General features: G+C 42.1%; 1 protein-coding gene across 3 annotated transcripts in view; it reads right to left on the bottom strand.

The window, feature by feature from the left end:
• LOC132377693 (host cell factor 1-like) overlaps positions 1-20,627 on the bottom strand; it is a 139,213-nt gene that overhangs the window by 101,744 nt on the left and 16,842 nt on the right. For all 3 annotated transcript variants that reach the window (XM_059943924.1, XM_059943925.1, XM_059943923.1), the window contains exons 2-7: positions 18,089-18,237; positions 12,596-12,756; positions 10,883-11,091; positions 4,140-4,224; positions 3,940-4,046; positions 1,246-1,425 (exon numbers count right to left, since the gene is read on the bottom strand). In XM_059943924.1, coding sequence (XP_059799907.1) covers positions 1,246-1,425; positions 3,940-4,046; positions 4,140-4,224; positions 10,883-11,091; positions 12,596-12,756; positions 18,089-18,237 — 891 coding nt within the window. The remainder of the gene's footprint in view (positions 1-1,245; positions 1,426-3,939; positions 4,047-4,139; positions 4,225-10,882; positions 11,092-12,595; positions 12,757-18,088; positions 18,238-20,627) is intronic.

A 20,627-nucleotide genomic window follows, 5' to 3' on the forward strand; every position in this document is an offset into this window, starting at 1 on the left:
TGGAAGAACTCAGCAAGCCAGACAGCATCTACAGAGGGGAATAAACAGTTGACGTATTGGGTCATCAGGACCTGATAAATGCTGCCTGACCTGCTGAGTTCCTCCAGCACTGTGTGATTGTGTGTGTTGAATAGTGAAAAGGCAACTGTTCAAAGGACGCATATTGGCATATTGGGAGCAATCTACGAAAATACCTCCTTGCCTTTTTATCCCAACTCATTGAACTTTGAATAGTACAGGATCTTCGGCCCTCGATGTTGTGTGGTAGTAATGTGAAGAAGGCCTTAACTGTACCTGAATCTAGCATTCAGAAATGGTCTGGTAAACGATAGGTAACATTCTTGCACAAAAGCAGATGACAATAACCACCTGACAACCAAAGGCATTACTCACCAGGTTCCCCAATCAACATCCTAGCAGTTATAATGACTGTAAACTCAATAATGCTAGCTACATAATGAATGAGCTACTGGACCAGGTCACCAGCTGGATATCCTTCTCATTTCCAAACACACCACTGCCTTCTCACCCTCTAACAAAGAGGAACAGAATACCTTCCTCTTGCCTGGATAAGTGCAGGTCCAACATTCAAGAACACTTGATACCATCTAGGACAAATTAGCCTGCTTACTGGTATACCATCACCAATTTAAACTTGCAATGCCTGTGAGTAGGTGGGAAAGGGACTTGTTTTCCTATTGTTGTTGTTGCTGCTGCTGCTTGTACTTTTCTGCTGGACCTTGTGGGCATGCCACGTGTGGCGACATTTGTGGGCTGCCCCCCCCCCCGGCACACCTGCAGGTTGTTAACACAAATGACGCATTTCACTGTATGTTTCAATGTACATGTGATAATAAGTAAATCAAAATCATTCACTCGCATCAGAATACTGCTGCTGCAGAGTTTGCCATCTAAAGAAAGATTAGCTTTATTTGTCACATACAGTAAAATGAATCATTTGCTTCAATGATTGAAGGATGTGCTTCGGACAGTTCACAAGTGTCACAATGCTTCCAAAGCCACAACTCACTAAACTCTAACCAGTGTGTCTTTGGACTATGGAAGGAAACAGGAGTACCCGGAGGAAACCCAGTGATTATGGGGAGAGCGCACAAACTTCTCACAGACAGTGACGGGAACTGAACACCAATAACCAGCGCTGTAAAGCTTTATGCCACTGCTACATTATCATGCCACCCAACTTATGATACTATCTAATTGTAAAAATCCCTAATCAGCACCTACCTGTTTCAAGATACCACAAGTCTTTACAACAGACTTGATTGTTCCAAGCTTTCCGGTAGCCATCTCGACCACTCCACACATACAGACGTGTGTTTATTGAGACTGAGCAGTGACCAGCTCTGGCACGAGGGATGTTATCCTCAAATGATTCCGTTGAGATCTGAGTCCAAGTCATTGTTTCTAGTTTGAAAGAGTAGAGGAAATAATAGGTGAAAGGCACACTGGTACACAAACAGAACTCTGCTTTGAAGAACAGTCATTTATATTCACAAATCTAATTCTGACCAAATCCTTAAGTCGCTGTGCAAGTTGATAGGTTGGTTAAAAAAAAGGAGCTGGCCTTCATTTGTTCAAAGGTTGAGTTCAAGAGCCATGATGTAATGCTGCAGCTCTATAAAACTCCATGATTAAACTACACTTGTGAGTATTGTGTTCCATTTCTGGTTGCCCTCATTTATAGGAAGGATGTGGAAGATTTAGAGAGGGTGCAGAGATGCTCCAGGATATTGCCTGGATTATCATCTACCCTGGGTCCAGCACATAAGCGTCATTACAAAGAAAGCTGAGAAGCACCTCTACTTTCTTGGAAGTTTGCAAAGAATGACATGTCATCTAAAACTCTGACAAGCTTCAATAGATATGTGGTGGAGAATGTATTTACTAGCTACGCCACAGCCTGATATGGAAACACCAAAGACCTTGAATGGAAAAGTCTACAAAAAGTAGTGGATACAGCCCAGTCTATCACACATAAAGACCTCCCCACCACTGAGCCCATTTACATGGAGCACTGTCTCAAGGAAACAGCATCCACCATCAAGGACTCCCACCACCAGGTACAGAAACGTTCATTACCCCTCAACCATCAGGCTCTTGAACCAGAGGGGATAACATCTCTCAACTTCACTTGTCCCTTCACTGAACTGTTCCCACAACCTATTGACTCACTTTCAAAGATTGTTCACCTCATGTTCTTGATATTTAGTGATTATTTATTTATTAGCATTCTTTCTTTTCTTTTTGTATTTGCATATTTTGTTTTCTTTTGCACATTGTTTGTTTGTCTGTGCTGTTGGGGGCAGTCTTTCATTGATTTTATTGTACTTCTTGCATCTACCTTGAATGCCCATAAGTAAATGAATCTCAGGGTTGTATATGGTGACATATATGTACTTTGATAATAAATTTACTTTGAACTTTGGATTATGGGGGCACGTCTTATGATGTTAGGCTGAGTGAGCCAGGGCCTTTCTCTTTGAAGCGAAGAAGGATGACAGCAGAGTTAATAGGTGTAAAAGATGATAAAAAGCAAAGATAATCACTGACTTTTTCCCAGGGTGGAAATGGCTAATATGAAGGGCCAGAATTGGAAGAAAGTATACTGGTATGTCAGTATAGAGTGAAACATGTTGCTAGGGATGGTGGTAGAGGTAGATACTGGGTGGAGCATAAGAGGATGATGGTGCCTAACTGCAACTCCTTTGCCTGTATCTTCGGAAATAGCTCTATTTCTATCTTTGATGTATCCTTTTTTTCCTTTCAAGGTTCTTTTGAAGACCCTGACCTGGAGTTACATGCTGACTTTGGTTCTTTGCAGAAATGGGACCTGGTCGCTTTTCAATATGCCAAGGATGTGGCCTGGAAGACTACTGTGCCTTCAGGGTGCCAGATTTTCGTGGCTGCTCTGGAGGCGGGCGGATTCAAGGCCGCAGCCTGAAGTGTCGTGGGAGTACACGGAAGATCGAAAGCAGCCAGCTGACTGGTGGCTGTGTGCCTAGACACCCGAGTCCTTTTGGCATAGAGCTTGGGAAAAGCAATGCAACAGACTTTAAACACCTTAAATCAGCGAGTTGCTTTGTTATGTCTCCCTTCTCGCTGTGGAACAAGGACACTTCTTTTTCCCTTATTAGGGAAAGAGCTAGCCTTTGCCATATTGAATGGGGGTACTGCAAGTCTGTGTCTTTATTCATGCTTTGCTGAACTTTGAGTGCTCGGTGGGGGGTGCTGTTGCTTTTAGCTGGTGGGGGGGGGAGTCGTTGCTTTGCTGCTGCTTATGCATGGGAAGGGGGAGTTGCAGGGTGTTTGGGTTTCTAACATTTAACTGCCATTCATTCTTCGGGGCACTTTGTTTTCGTGGATGTTTGCGAAGTAAAAGAATTTCAGGATGTACATTTCTCTGACATAAGTGTATCTATTAAGGACATCTTAAGAGACTCAGATAGGAACATGGATGAAAACAAAAATGCAATGGCTACGTGGGAGGGAAGGGTCAGATTGACCCTGGAATAGGTTAAAAGGTTGCACAATGTTGTGGGCTGAAGGGCCTATACTGTGCTGTTGCAAAAGGACCCATGTAGAATTTAACAGCTTGAAGAATGCTTTTACAGCCTTTCAAATACCAGCTGAGGCCATTGCCAATTCAATCCTTCCGTGGAAAATTACAGATATTTTATGGTCTTGTATATGTGCAAGGCAGTAATCTAATTTCATCGTTCAAACAACAGACTGAATATCAATGTAGTCCTCCTCTCCTGACCTGCAAGGAAACAGTCACATGCAAATTCACAATATTCCGATTTCAATGCATTGAACAAATTACTGATTTTGGCATTCATTCTCATCCACTGAGTGTTTACTATGAACAGAATAGCACAGGAACAAAGAGATAAAGAGCCAGGAAGCAATATACTGTACCAAGATCCAGACATGCCAGAGTATTTGTGCACTTCCATTCTTTCTCATGCGTGGGAGCTTTGACATCTTCCAGGACAAGGGGGACCCAGCCACCAAAAACATACATTCTGGAAAAAGGAGAGGAAAATTAAATGCACCACTGGATGGAAACACAACGAGCACAAACATTGAAAATTTCTTTCATGTGTAAAGTTTCTTACTTGCTCCCAATCATTGTGGCAGAGTGCAAACTTCTGGGCAAAGGCGGAACTCCGGCAACCTCTGGCTTGTTCCACGTTAAATTCTCTGCATAATGCAAACAAAATACAGTTAGAAATCTTGCTAGTGCAAAACTACAAAGTAAATTCTAGTTAAGTTGTTACTTCTAACAGTAAGAGGGTGAGGAAACTGAAGGGTGATAACAGGAGTATTTATTTTGTCAAATACCACAGTAGTTGCAGTTTGGGTCATGTTGCCTGCCTTGGCAATAGAAATTTTCAAACAAGGAATATCTCCCCAACACATTCCACCAGCACTACTTCATTGGTTCCTGTCAGAGTAACCTTACATGCAGACACTCCTAGTGACACTTTAATGACATACAATCAATCTCCAGATAAGCTATTTAATGTATATATATTTATTGTGTTGTTTTAAGTGTGTTCTTTATCTTATTGTGTTTGAGATGTGTCTATTTTAATCCAAGGAGAATCATAAACAAGGTGGATTAACTTAGACCGTTGATCAATACGTGGAGCTATGAAGTTGTGGCTATTGCATAGAATTGCATGTCTCAGGGGCATGAATAACTGCTGAGTTATTTCAAAAATGACATGAACAGAGGCAAAAGAGCTGGGGGCGTTGCATTGCTAATTGGATAGAATCACAGCTGCAGAAAAGGAAGAAGTCACGGAGGGATTGTCTACTGATTCACTGTGGGCGGAAGTCAGAAATAGGAAAGGGGCAATAACTCTACTAGGTGTATTTTATGGATTCCCTCCCCAATAGTAACAGAGACATTGAGGAGCAAATGGGGAGGTAGATTCTGGAATGGAGCAATTATTAAAATAATAATAATAGGGTTGTTGTGATGGGTGATTTTAACTTTCCTGATATTGACTGGCATCTCCTTACAGCAACAGTTTTGGATAGGGTGCAGTTTGTCAGGTGTGTTCAGGAAGGTTTCTTGATTCAATATGTAGATAAGCTAACTGGAGGAAAGGATGTACTTGATCTGGTATTGGGAAATGAAACTGGTCAGATGTCAGATCTCTTGGTGGGAGAGCATTTTGGAGATAGTGATCACAACTCTCTCTCCTTTACCATAACACTGGAGAGGGATAGGAGCAGACAATTTGGAAAAACATTTAATTGGGGTAGGGGGAAATACGATGTTATTAAGCAGAAACTTGGGAGCAGACATTCTCAGGGAAATGCATGGCAGAAATGTGGCAATTCTTCAAGGAACATTTGCATGGCGTTCTGCAAAGGTAGGTTCCATTGAGGCAGTGAAAGGAAAAGAACCACAGTGTACAAAGGATGTAGAAAATCTAGTTAAGAAAAGAAAAGCTTATGAAAAGTTCAAGAAACTAGGTTAGAGCTCTAGAAAATTACAAGGTTGCCAGGAAAGAGGTCAAGAATGAAATAAGGAGAGCTAGAAGGGGCCATGAGAAGGTCTTGGCGAGCAAGATTAAGGAAAATTCCAAGGCATTCTACAAATATTTGAAGATCAAGTGGATGAGCCACATGAGAAGAGGACCAATCAGGTATGATGGTGGGAACATGTGCAAGGTGTTGGAGGAGGTATTAATGAATACTTTTCTTCAGTATTCACCAGGGAAAAGAATCTTTGCAATTGTGGGGATCACTTACAGTGGACTGAAACGCTTAAGCATATAGACATTAAGAAAGAGGGTGTACTGGAGCTTTTGTAAAGCATTAAGTTCGATAAGTTGCCAGTTCCAGATAAGATATACCCCAGGCTGCTGTGGGAAGTGAGGGAGGAGATTACTGAGCCTTTGGTGATGATCTTACATCATCAATAGGGACGGGAGAAGTACCAGAGGATTGGAGTGTTGCAAATGTTGTTCCCTTGTTCAAGTAAAGGAGTAGAGATAACCCAGGAAATTATAGACCAGTGAGTCTTACTTCAGTGGCGGGCAAGTTGTTGGAGAAGATCCTAAGAGGCAGGATTTATGAGCGTTTGGAGAGACATAATCAGATTAGGGATAGTCAGCATGGCTTTGTCAAGGGCAGGTTATGCTTTACAAGCCTGATTGAATTATTTGAGGATATAACAAAACACATTGATGAAGGTAGAGCAGTGGATGTAGTGTATATGGATTTCAGTAAGGCATTTGATAAGGTTCCCCATGCAAGGCTCATTCATTAAAGAGGCATGAGATCCAAGGAGAGCTTGCTTTGTGGATCCAGAAGACAAAGGGTGGTTGTAAATTGTTCGTTTTCTTCATGGAAGATGTTTGACAATGTGGAGGATCAGAGGGATCTTGGGGACTGTGTCCATAGGATACTCAAAGCTGCTGTGCAGGTTGACAATGTTGTTAAGAAGGCATATGATGTGTTGGCCTTCATCAACTATGGGATTGAGTTCAATAGCCATGAGGTTATAGTTACAACTATACAAGACCTTAGTTAGACCCCACTTGGAGTACTGTGTTCAGTTTTGGTCACCTCACTACAGGAAGGATGTGGACACTATAGAGACAGTACACAGGAGATTTACAAGGATGTTGCCTGGATTGGAGAGCATGCCTTATGAGAATAGGTTGAGTGAACTTGGCCTTTTCTCCTTAGAACAATGGAGGATGGGAGGTGACCTGATAGAGGTGTATAAGATAATGAGAGGCATTGATCACGTGGAAAGCCAAAGTCTTGTTCCCAGGGCTGAAATGGCTAAAACAAGGGGGCATAGATTTAAGGTGCTTGGAAGTAGGTACAAGGGGAATGTCAGAGGTAAATTTTTCCATAGTTAGTGGTGGAATGCACCACCAGTGGCAGTGATAGAGGCTGATACAATAGGGTCTTTTAAGGGACTCTCAAATAGGTACACGGAGTTTAGAAAAACAGAGGGTTACATGGTAGGGAAATTAGAAACATAGAAATTCCCAATGAGTGAGTATAGCTGCAAGGCGGCGGTGGTTTGAGATCAGAGTTTTCCTTCTCCTAGATGAGCTGCCAACCTCGGCTGATGAGCCCCATCTGCCCGAAATGACTGGCTATGGCACCAGTAACCCACCTTTGCCCCTTCTCCTGTCCTTCGAGCCTGCACCGCCATTCAGCATGATTATGGCTGATCATCCAACTCAGAACCCTGTACCTGCATACCCATACCCAAACTCCATACCCCCTGATCCCTTTAGCCACAAGGGCCATATCTAACCTCTTAAATATAGCCAATGAACCGGCCTCAATTGTCTCCTGTGGCAGAGAATTCCACAGATTCACCACTCTCTGTGTGAAGAAGTTTTTCCTCATCTCGGTCCTAAAAGGCTTCCCCTTTATCCTTAAACTGTGACCCCTCGTTCTGGACTTCCCCAACATCGGAAACAATCTTCCTGCATCTAGCCTGTCCAATCCCTTTAGAATTTTATACTTTTCAATAAGATCCCCCCTCAATCTTCTAAATTCCAGTGAGTATAATCCTAGTCGATCCAGTCTTTCTTCATATGAAAGTCCTGCCTTCCCAGGAATCAATCTGGTGAACCTTCTCTGTACTTCCTCTATGACAAGAATGTCTTTCCTCAGATTAGGGGACCAAAACTGCATACAATATTCTAGGTGCGGTCTCACCAAGGCCTTGTACAACTGCAGTAGAACCTCCCTGCTCCTGTACTCAAATCCTGATGCTATGAATGCCAACATACCATTTGCCTTTTTCACCGCCTGCTGTACCTGCATGCCCACTTTCAATGACTGGTGTACAATGACACCCAGGTCTCGTTGCATCTCCCTTTTTCCTAATCGGCCACCGTTCTGATAATAATCTGTTTTCCTGTTCTTGCAACCAAAATGGATAACCTCACATTTATCCACATTAAACTGCATCTGCCATGAATTTGCCCACTCACCTAACCTATCCAAGTCACCCTGCAAACTCTTAGCATCCTCCTCACAGCTAACAATGCCGCCCAGCTTTGTGTCATCCGCAAACTTGGAGATGCTGCATTTAATTCCCTCTTCTAAATCATTAATATATATTGTAAACAACTGGGGTCCCAGCACTGAGCCTTGCGGTACCCCACTCGTCACTGCCTGCCATTCTGAAAAGGTCCCGTTTACTCCCACTCTTTGCTTCCTGTCTGCCAACCAATTCTCTATCCACATCAATACCATACCCCCAATACCGTGTGCTTTAAGTCTGCACGCTAATCTCCTGTGTGGGACCTTGTCAAAAGCCTTTTGAAAATCTAAATATACCACATCCACTGGCTCTCCCCTATCTACTCTACTAGTTACATCTTCAAAAAATTCTGTAAGATTCGTCAGACATGATTTTCCTTTCACAAATCCACGCTGACTTTGTCCGATGATTTCACCTCTTTCCAAATGTGCTGTTATCACATCTTTGATAACTGACTCTAGCATTTTCCCCACCAGCGATGTCAGACTAACTGGTCTATAATTCCCCGGTTTCTCTCTCCCTCCTTTTTTAAAAAGTGGGGTTACATTAGCCACTCTCCAATCCTCAGGAACTAATCCAGAATCTAAGGAGTTTTGAAAAATTATCACTAATGCATCCACTATTTCTTGGGCTACTTCCTTAAGCACTCTGGGATGCAGACCATCTGGCCCTGGGGATTTATCTGCCTTTAATCCCTTCAATTTACCTAACACCACTTCCCTACTAACATGTCTTTCCCTCAGTTCCTCCATCTCACTAGACCCTCGTTCCCTTACAATTTCTGGAAGATTATTTATGTCCTCCTTAGTGAAGACAGAACCAAAGCAGTTATTCAATTGGTCTGCCATGTCTTTGTTCGCTAAGATCAATTCACCTGTTTCTGACTGTAAAGGACCTACATTTGTCTTGATCAATCTTTTTCTTTTCACATATCTATAAAAGTTTTTACAGCCAGTTTTTATGTTCCCTGCCAGCTTTCTCCCATAATCATTTTTCCCTTTCCTAATTAAGCCCTTTGTTCTCCTCTGCTGGTCTCTGAATTTCTCCCAGTCCTCAGGTGTGACGCTTTTTTTTTTGCTAATTTATTATGTTTCTTCTTTGGACTTGATACTATCCCTTGTCAGCCACGGGTGCACTACCTTCCCTGGTTTATTCTTTTGCCAAACTGAGATGAACAATTGTTGTACTTCATCCATGCGATCTTTAAATGCTTGCCATTGCATATCCACTGTCAACCCTTTAAGTTCTAGGCAGTTTCTAGAGTTGACTCAACATTGTGAGCCGAAAGGCCTGTAATGTACTGTAAATTTCTATGTTCTATGTTGTATGTTAAGTGCCATGTCATAAGACATGGGCAATCGTGGTCTTTACATGACAACGATTTTTCTTTGTAAATTTTTTCTACAGAAGTGGTTTGCTGTTGCCTTCTTCTGATCAGTTTCAAGCTCTGAAGATTCCTCCAGTTCCTAAATTTCCCACCTACTTTCATCACACAGACTTGAGTGCAACTCAATCGAGGAACAAAGTCACATGAACCCAAATGGAGAGGGTATTATCAGGATACTTTTTTAAACAAAGTGGGGAGAAAAACGAAGAGGGGAGAAAGCATGCTCACAGGTTTTGATCTTTGGTCATTTTCCCAGTGCTCTTCTAAGTTTTATGTTGCCGGTCACCCTTCACACAACCCCGCAACTCATCAAATCTCACAGGACAACAGGAAGTGGTAGAAAGACGGAACAAATTCAGAATGACTCAAAAGGAAGGAGACGAAGACAGAATCTTTTAAATACACCAGACATCTATGGCAATAAATTCCACAGATTCTCTGGCTGAAGAAATTCCTCCTCATATCTGCCAAGACCTAAAACACACTGCTTATTTCCCTCCTGACCTGATGTGTTCCTCCAGCATTTTGTGTGTGCTGTTCTTATATACTCCCTTTCCCGGAGGCTTGCTCTGGGATTAAAGACTTTCATATTTCCCAGTTACAGTTTCAGTCAGTCACAGTAAGCTCATGAATGCCCCTCCCTACGAGAGGTTCTGGAGGCTCTCAATGTTCAGACATGAAGGGGCACCAAAACCTGGGCTCTGCCAGGTGGGAACACCACACCAAAGAAAGTGACTGGAGTCTGAGGTAAACCCTGAGCCAAACAATGAGTGATACACACATAAAATGCTGGAGGAACATGCTGCAGGCTGCATCTACGGAGGGGAATAAACATTTGGCGTTTCATCAGGACTGGGGCAAAAGTTAGAACAAGAAAGTGCTTTCTGACTCTTCAACCACATGTTTGCTCCCATTTGCTCCTAACACCTGCCAGCTTGTACTCTTTCCCTTCCCCCATCTTCTTATTCTGGCCTCTGGCCCCTTCCTTTCCAGTTTCTGTTCCTTAACAACCAACACAACCCAATGGTGTGCTGGGGATAGCCCACAAGTGTTGCCACACTTTTCTGGTGCCTACACAGCATGTCCACAACATTCAGCAGAAGAATACAGAACACAACAAACAACGAAATAACAATAATAAAACAAGCCCCTTTTCTCCCACCCACCCAGACAGTCAGTCCTCCAACCCAGTAAAGGCCTCCTGACCTCCAGTAGCCTCAGACACCGGGTCTTCAACTTCCCAGTTAGATACAAGTTACTTTTCTCAGTAGCTCGAGGGGAATAACAGCTTTCAGATTTCTTTCTTACAAGAGCTAACACCAAGTAAAATAGTTTGGAAAGTAACCAGACTTCTTCAACTGGGCACTGAAGATACAAGTGTGAATGTTGTTTAAAGGTATTTGCTTCTGTCAGAGAAATGAAAAAAAGACACCCACCAACATCCAGAATCCACAGGTCTCCAAGTCGACAGCCACTCATTCCACCATAGATGACCAGTTTTGGTTTATTGCCATCTTTACTGCGATACACAACAGCGGTGTGAGATTCTCTAGGTGGAGGTGGAGTTCCATACGTGACCGGTATGTCCCAACCTACAACTCCAGAGCCAGGCTTAAGCTCCAATATATACAAGTCGTTTAAATACCTTACCAAAAAAAAACAACAAATAGCAAAATCACAAAAACTACAATACTTTAACTCTTGGTCTCACAATCTAACTTGTTGTAATTTTGCATTTTATTGTTTACCTGTACCACACTTTTTCAGTAACCTTTGCACTTTCCATTATTATTGTTTTACCTTAATGCACAGTGTAATAATCTCTATGAACAGAATGCAAGACAAGCTCTTCACTGTATCACGTTACATGGACAATAATAAGCCAATCGCGTACATGTAACACATATAGTTTGGCACTTATAACATTAGATCAGCAAACTAAGAGTCACAAGCTGAAATTCTAGAAAGCTAATAAACAAATTCAATAAATTTTGGTATCATTGCCCTGCCAAGGGTAGTAGTAGAGGAACTCTTGGATATTCCTCCATTTTTCTATCATCCATGATCCTATATAGGAGGAAAGGGTTAGACCAATCTTGGGAGTAGGTTATAAGGTTGGCACAACATTGTGGGCCGAAAGGCCATTTCTGTGCTGTAGTGCCTTGTGTTCTATATTCTCAGACTGGCACCTGAAGTTCAAATTAAATTTATCATTCTGACACAAAATCATGTTAATGTCTGGATCTGGGCATCATTTCTTATCCGTCCTTAATTGCCTTCAAAGTATCATGCTTCTTGGAAGTTGTTGGAGCTGCACTCACTTAGAGCATTCCATCAGACTCCTGAATGATGGAGGAAAGGCTTGGGTAATAGATGGCAAATCACTTGTCACGTAATATTCACCTCTGACCTACTCTCTTGGGAAGATCTCATTGAAACCTATTCAGTATTGAAAGGACTATCCGGTATAGAGTGGACATGCAGTGGATGTTTCCTACAGTGAGACCAGTGCGAACAGCATACAGAAGGAGGTTCATTTAGAATAGACATGAGAAGGAATTTCTTTAGCCAGAGGATGATGAAACTGTGGAATTCATTATCACGGACATCTGTGGAGGCCAAGTCAGTGGGTATATTTAAAGCAAATGTTGATAAGCTCTTGATTAGTAAGGGCGTCAAAGGATATGGGAAGAAGACAGAAGAATGGTATTGAGGGGGATAATATTAGCCATGATCAAATGGCCTAATTCTGCTCCTAGGTCTTATAGTCTCAAAGCTACCCTATTTATGATAACCTTGAGGATAGCGACACTGAGGTTAGGGATACTAATGTCATTGAATAACAAGAATAGATCATTGCCCCTCACTCTATGGCAGAAATGTTATTCATCACGTCTAAATGTGAAGCACAAGGATAGACCGATTTCTCCATCGACTCCAGGATGCACATGTACCTCTTAACCTTAGTCTGACTCGAAATCACCCGAATATTTCTAGCATTGGGCATTTACTGTCACTTGATTTCCCAACCTGCTCTACTGCACAGTTCTGTGGAAGTTAGCCGTCACTATATAAAGCTACATATAAATTCTGGAAGGACCTAATGCTTAAAGAGGTTATTAAAAAAACTAAACTGCAAGCAATCTTACCGTGGAATATTGTTTTTTGGATCTTCACTATCATTGGCTAATCCCCCAAATAAATAACATTTATTGTCAATAACTGAAAAGCAGTGGCCAAGGCGGGCACATGGTGGGGGGCCATTCTTGGGGGCTCTGGCTTTCAATTTTTTCCATTCCCATCTGCTTGCCTGGAAAACAAGAATCAGATTTAATGTCACTGACATAACAAACTTCAAAGTAAATTTATTATCAAAGTACATATATGTCACCATATTCACCATATGTCACCAGATTCATTGTCTTGTCCATATAATAATAATCCTAACAGAATCAATGGAAGTTCAACCAGTGTGCAAAAGACAACAAACTGCGCAAATACAAAAAGAAATAATAATAAATAAATAAGCAATAAATATTGTGAAAATGAGATGAAGAGTCATTGAAAGTGAATCCACATGTTGGGAATATTTCAATGATGGAACAAATGAAGTTGAGTGAAGTATTATCTCTCTGGTTCAAGAGCCTGATGATTGAGGGGTAATTACTGTTCCTGAACCTGGTGGTGTGAGTTCGGAGGCTCCTGTCACTTCCTCCTGATGGCAGTAGCGAGAAGAGTGTGTGGCCTGGGTGGTGTGTATCCCTGAAGTTGTTGTTTTGTGGCAGCAGTAAATTGCAATACATATTTTTTCAAAACCGATAAATTACTAATATACATATGTACACACTTCAGGTAGATGGAGCTCGTCAGCCTGGGAAGGCAGTCCATCTAAGAGAGGGAAAACTAATTTCAAACCTCCGCTGCCTTGCGGCCATACCCACAAGATGTGGTTGGTGGTGGGATCACGTAGGAGGTGGTGGAAGTTATGGAGGATTATACGTTGGATCTGTAGGCTGGTAGGGTGATAGGTGAGGACCAGGGGGACTCTATCCCTGGTGGGCTGGTGGGGGGATGGGGTGAGAGCAGAGGTACGTGAAATACGGGAGATGCGATGGAGGGCAGAGTTGATAGTGGACGAAGGGAAGCCCCTTTCTTTAAAAAATGAAGACATCTCCTTTGTCCCAGAATGAAAGGCCTCATCCTGAGAGCAGATGCGGTGGAAGCAGAGGAATTGAGAGAAAGGGATAGCATTTTTGCTGCAGACAGGGTGGGAGGAGGAATAGTCTAGGTAGCTGTGGGAGTTAGTAGGTTTGTAGTAGACGTCGGTGGATAGGCTGTCTCCAGAGATAGAAACAGAAAGATCTAGAAGGGGAGGGAGGTGTCAGAAATAGACCAGGTGAATTTGAGGGTGGGGTGAAAGTTGGAGGCGAAGTTAATGAAGTCGACAAGCTCAGCATGCGTGCAGCAAGCAGCGCCGATGCAGTCGTTGATATAACGCAAGAAAATGAGGAGGACAGATATCGGTGTAGGCTTGGAACATAGGTTGCTCCACATGGCCGACAAAAAGGCAGGCATAGCTAGGACCCATGCGGGTGTCCATGGCTACACTTTTAGTTTGGAGTAAGTGGGAGGAGCCAAAGGAGAAATTGTTAAGGGTGAGGACTAATTCCGCGAGGCGGAGAAGAGTGATGGTAGACGGTGACTGGCTGGGTCTGGAATCCAGGAAGAAACAGAGAGCTTGGAAACCTTCCTGGTGGGGGATAGAGGTATATAGGGACTGGACGTCCATGGTGAAAATGAGGTGGTGGGGGCCAGGGAACTTGAAATCTTTGAAGAGATGTAAAGCATGGGAAGTATCACGGACATAGGTGGGAAGGGATTGAACAAGGGGAGATAAAACAGAGTCGAGATAGGCAGAAATGAGTTCAGTGGGGCCGGAGCAAGCAGAGACAATGGGTCTGCCTGGACAGGCAGGTTTGTGAATCTTAGGCAGGAGATAGAAATGGGAAGTGCGGGATGTGGGAACTATAAGTTTGGTGGCCGTAGATGGGAGATCTCCCGAGCTGATGAGATCGGAAATCGTTTGGGAGACAATGGACTGGTGCTCCCTAGTGGGGTCATTGTCCAGGGGTAGATAAGAGGAGGTGTCAGCGAGTTGTCATTGTGCCTTCGCTATGTACAAGTCTGTGCACCAGACGACAACAGCACCCCTCTTATCAGCGGGTTTGATGGTACGGTTGGGATTGTTGTGGAGGGAATGGAGAGCAGAGCGTTCAGAGAGGGTAAGGTTGGAATTGGAGCAAGGGGTGGTGAAGTCGAGATGGTTAATGTCCCGATGGCAATTAGAGATGAACAGATCGCTCTGCTCTCCATTCCCTCTGCATCTGCAGATTTACTTGTGTTGCCTACAGAAACAAGAGCAAGTTTTCAGGTTTAGTTAATCAGCGATAACAGCTTTCGAATAATACAAGGAAGCCAGAATTAAATCCCCAATGAGCTGGCTTGGGAGTTATGGGTAACCATTGATATAACTGAAATGAATGAGCCACTTGAAAAATCACTGCATAAAGACAACATTATTTTAAAATGTTATTGCTTACAGAAGGAGATATTTATCCAGCTTATCCCAGTGAGAATTTGTTTGCACCAGAACACTGTCAGTACTCAACTGATTTTGGAAAATACTTTGCTAAAATTTGGACACATTGCTTCAAGTTCAAGCTGCTTTTTGTTACTGGAACTACCTTCTGAAGAAAGCATACTCACAGGTAAAATAAACAGGAGCATCTGAGCTGATAAACATTTCAATTATATTAACTCATCATCGATAGTGGTCAACATTATTGTAAAACATCCAGAGTGCATGACATCCACACATTTAAGCATCAGGCTTAAAAAGTGAACAGCTTCAGGAGTTAAGTGATGAGGGGAGAAAGATAAAAAAGATTGGCCAATCTTTAAAGTTTTCATTTTACTTCCAATTCCTTAATTTTTAAAGCTGGTGTTTTGGAATGAGCTGTTTATTTCAGAACTAACAAACACCAGTCAGAGGAAACACCAATTTTAACTGTCTGTAACTGAATCATTTTGGATGTGTTTCTGAGTAATGTTGCTGGAGGGAGAATTGCATATTGGACAATTCCAACCACTATTAAGATTATATCCCCCACAAATGCTCAGTCACAGAGTTTACCCAACAATACACCTTTAAAGTTAATGATATTTAAAACACTTGTCATGTCACATGTTCGTGATAATGAATCTGATTCTGATGAGTTGAAAATTGCTGAGAAAGCTCTGCCAAATACTCACTGTAAAGTTGGCACATGAATGGCAAGAGCGCTCTTTGCAAGGGGCTCTTTAATAAAAAATACCTGATAATGAGTGGAGGTTGGAGGCCTGACGTCTGTGAGTTTGAGAAGCTGGTGGCAAGGACTGGAGGCCCACAGGCAGCCTGCCTTGGGGTTGGAGGCCTATCTGTTCGTGTGTGAGAGAATGGGTGGGAACAGGGGTTGCTTTACTGTTCATGTCTTGTTTTATTCTATTGTTGCTGTTGCTATTGCTGCTTCTGTTGTTCTGTGTTGTGTTGCAGTTCTGCTGAACATTCAGCGCCGGAATGGTGACATTTGCAGGCTGACCTCAGTACATCATTGGGTATTTTGGTTGTTTACGCCACTGACACATTTCACTGTATGCTTCGATGTATGTGTGATAAATACATCTGAATCTGAATCCCTAATTTGTGACTGGCATCCTCCTCCTCCTGCCTTTCGAATTGGAATTAACACAGTTTTTTTTTAAAGTTTACGAGTGCAGCACAAGTGCTCTGAAACTGACAGGTGATTTTATCAGAAATAATTATAATGACAAACTGCAGCATACAGATGACCCTTAGTTAACCTGCAGCAACATCTTTACTTTCTTCCACACAATCATAAACACCTTTTGTTTCATTGCCCTATTTCTACCCATGCTGTTACTGTCGGCTTTTTGAATTGAATTTACTTCATTACTTACATCCTTCACATACATGTGGAGTAAAAACTTTATGTTGCGTCTCTGTCTAAATGTGCAATTTATAGTAATTTGCAATAAACAGTATGTACAATAGGACAATCAATATAACATAGAAATACAATTGTATCAGCATGAATTAATCAGTTTGATGGCCTGGTGGAAGAAGCTGTCTTGGAGCCTGTTGGTCCTGCTTTTATGCTGTGGTACCATCTGGAACAGTTTGTTGTTGGGGTGACTCGGGGCTCCAATGATCCTTTGGGCCCTTTTTATACTCCTGTCACTGTAAATGTCCTGACCAGTGGGAAGTTCACAGCTACTGATGGGCTGGGCTATTCGCACCATTCTCTGCAGAGTCCTGCGATTGAGGGAAGTACAGTTCTCATACCAGGCAGTGATGCAGCCAGTCAGGATGCTTTCAATTGTGCCCCTGCAGAAAGTCCTTAGGATTTGGGGACCCATACCAAACTTCTTCAACCGTCTGAGGAGAAAGAGGTGCTATTGTGCCTTTTTCACTACACAGCTGGTATGTACAGACCACGTGCGACCCTCAGTGATGTGTATGTCAAGGAACTTAAAGCCGTTCACCCTCTCAACTCCAGATCCATTGATGTCAATAGGGGTTAGCCTGTCTCCATTCCTCCTGAAGTCCACAACCAGTTCCTTTGTTCTTGCAATATTTCACCACTAAACTAACTGGGCACCCCATGGACCGAATAATCCTTTTGGTGCATGTTTTAAAAGCACAGTGAACTTGAAATATAAGTTCTCCATGGATGGCATTTAGTGTCATCACAGTTAATTAGTCAAAGAAAATATTTTTCTACCGAGTGATAGCAGGTATTTCTTCACGAAGAGAAGAAGAGTAACCCTTAACTCGGCAGTGGAGTTATCGGGGCACCGTCTTTTGACGGTGTTTCTGTAGCAAGCTATTCTTGTTTTTACGAGGCTGGGTTGCTAGCTCGACACTCAACTCGACTTGGATTCGAACTCGGGATCCTTTGCTCCGGAGTCCATTATTATATTATTGCGCCACCAAGCGGGACTATTTCTTCACGAGGAGATCTATAACTCAACTTCTATTCGCTGCTACAAAAAAAAGTAGTGCAATGTGTTGACACTCGACTGGCGGTTTCTTTGATATCAAATCCTCAATGTCCCAAAGCTCTTTATAAGCAATGCAAGTACTTTTTGTTCTGGAAAATTAGTCTTTTGGTCACCAGTAAATGTTGTTCTTCTTTTCAATATTGCTAATGGACATTTACCTGAACTGACAGGTAGGCTACAGCCAACAGTATTAATAAAAAGAGTAAAACTGAAATTTATAATCCTAAATTATAATTTTAGATGAGGGTCATGACTGCATATCCAGTAATTATTAAATACACTTTGAATAGCTCCATCTACCTCAAAAGTGCATGAACATCCTGACAAATCAGACAAACTACAAGGAAGTTCAAAGTAAATTTATTATTAAAGTACGTACATCACCATATACTACATTAATTCACTTACTAATTCATTATCTTGTGGGCACTCACGGTAGAACAGAGAAATACAACAGAATTAATGACAAACTACAGACAAAAATAGACAAATTAACAAATTTTATAATCTTTCCAACTTACCTGTAGTTCATACAACTCGTTACTATACTTCCCATACTCCACCATGCCACCGAACACTAACAGACGAGTCCCGTCACACACAAAGCCATATGCTGCACATCCTGCAGGAATGTCCCCCCTCACTGCTGGGATGAACCACTGGTTAGTTGCTGAGGGAAGAGAGAATTCAAATATTAGAGTCATAGAAGACTACAGCTTAGAAACAGGTCAATCTGTCTAGTCTGATTATATGTGGGGACATTAGTAATGACCTTTCAAGAATCATTGGACTCTGGCATGGTGCTAGAGGACTGGAAAACTGCAAATGTCACTTCACTATTTAAGAAAGGAGGAAGGGAGCAGAAAGGAAATTATACACCAGTTGGCTTGACCTTGGTGGTTGGAAGGATATTGGAGTCAATTGTTAAGAATGAGATTATGGAGTACTTGGTGACACAGGACAAAGTCAGCATAATTTCCTTAAGGGAAAATCTTGACTGCCAATCCTGTTGGAATTCTTTGAGATTACAAGTAGGATAGATAAAGCAGATGCAGTGAATGTTGTATATTTGGACTTTCAGAAGGCCTTTGACAAGTGAGGCTGCTTACCAAGTTAAATACCCGTAGTATTACAAGAAAAATACTAGCACGGTTAGAGAGCATTGGCTAATTGGTAGGAGACAGGTATGGGAATAAAAGGATCATTTTCTGGTTGGCTACCAGTGACTAGTGATGTTTCACAGGGGTCGGTGTTGGACAACTTCTTTTTATGCTGTGTATCAATGATTTAGATGATGAAATAGATGGCTTTGTTGCCAAGTTTGCAGATGATACCAAGATTGGTGGAAGGTCAGGTACTGTTGAGGAAACAGGAAGGCTATCGAAGGAATTAGATTAGGAGAATGGGTAAGAAAGTGGCAAATGAAATACAATGTTGGAAAATGCACAGTCATGCACTTTGGTAGAGAAATAAATGTACAGACTATTTTCTAAACAGGGAGAAAATCCAAAAATCTGAGATGCAAAGGGACTTGGGAGTCCTCGTCAGAACACCCTAAAAGTTGACTTGCAGGTTGAATCAGTAGTGAGGAAGGCAAATGCAATGTTAGCATTCATTTTGAGAAGTCTAGAATTCATAGAACATAGAAATCTACAGAACATTACAGGCCCTTTGGTCCACAATGTTGTGCCCACCCTGTAACCTACTCTAGAAACTGCCTAGAATTTCCCTTGCGCATAATATTAAATTCAGCACCGTTATATGAAAGAAAAGTCTCAAGGTATTAAGGAGGATGTGATGACACCAGGAAAAGAAATCACATGTGAAGAACTAGAGAAGTATTTGGTAGATTATTTGATAAGATGAATGTTATAGGGATGGGGAAATGATTGGTTAGATGGAGGCCACAGATCGGAGCAAATGACGATAAGAAAGAACGGGTAGAGAAGGATATGGATTTTCAATTGGATGCATTAGGGAGACATATAGACTGGGGCTTAGCAGATGAAAGAAGGCGTTTCAGGCCTGGTAAGGGTTGGAGTATCGACCAACAGAATTATGGAAAAGTTAAGATGCATGGATATTGGATGGTGATCAAACAGGAGGTGAAGTATGGATAAATATTTCAGCAAATTCTACACCCTCCTGAGCTCTCAATTGTAACAGCATGCACAAAATGCTGGAGGAACTCAGCAGGACAGGCAGCATCTATAGAAAAGAGTAAACAGTTGACATATCAGGCTGAAACCCTTCATCATGTCCTGATGAAGGATCTCGGTTCAAAACATCGACTGTTTATGCTTTACCATAGATGCTGCCTGGCCTTCTGAGTTACTCCAGCATTTTGTGTGGGTTACTTTGGATTTCCAGCATTTCTCTTTTTTGTCTCAATTGTGACTTCAGTTTCATAAAATAGAAGAGATGGGATGAAATTAGATTATGGAATTATAAATAAAGATGACAAGGTTCATATTCTATTACTGGTAACCCATACGCGTGATAAGTGTGGAGAACAAAGTTCAGTTAGGGTAACATACAAAACCCACAGACAATCCATTTGATATGCATGGCAAGTTTAAATTTTAGCATGTGATCTAATGAAGTGTTTAAGGCTGAATTATCTTCTGCTCTTTAAACAGATGGAGACAGCATGTAGAGCAGTACAGCAGAAGACAGGCCATTCAGCCCATGATGTTGTGCCTCCTCCAGTGTTATCACTCATATTGCTTCATATTGATGTGCCTATCTGAATGCCTCGAACTCCACCAGAATGCCAGATTCTATTACTACCTTGGTAACATATCCCAAACACCTACCAGCCTGTGTAAAATAAAAACTTGCTCCCTGCTTTGCCTTAAACTTTCCTTCTCTTATCTTAAAGGCATGTCTGAATACATAGAACAGGTAAAGGTACAGGCCCTTCGGCTCATAATGTTGTACTGAACCGATTAAATTAGTAATCAGATGACCAACTAGTCCAGGGGTGGGCAAACTTTTTGACTTGAGGGCCACAAAGGGTTCTAAAATTTGACAGGGGGGCCGGACCAGGAGCAGATGGAC

This window comes from Hypanus sabinus, chromosome 19, assembly GCF_030144855.1.
Source record: "Hypanus sabinus isolate sHypSab1 chromosome 19, sHypSab1.hap1, whole genome shotgun sequence".
NCBI classification, from domain to species: Eukaryota; Metazoa; Chordata; class Chondrichthyes; order Myliobatiformes; family Dasyatidae; genus Hypanus; species Hypanus sabinus.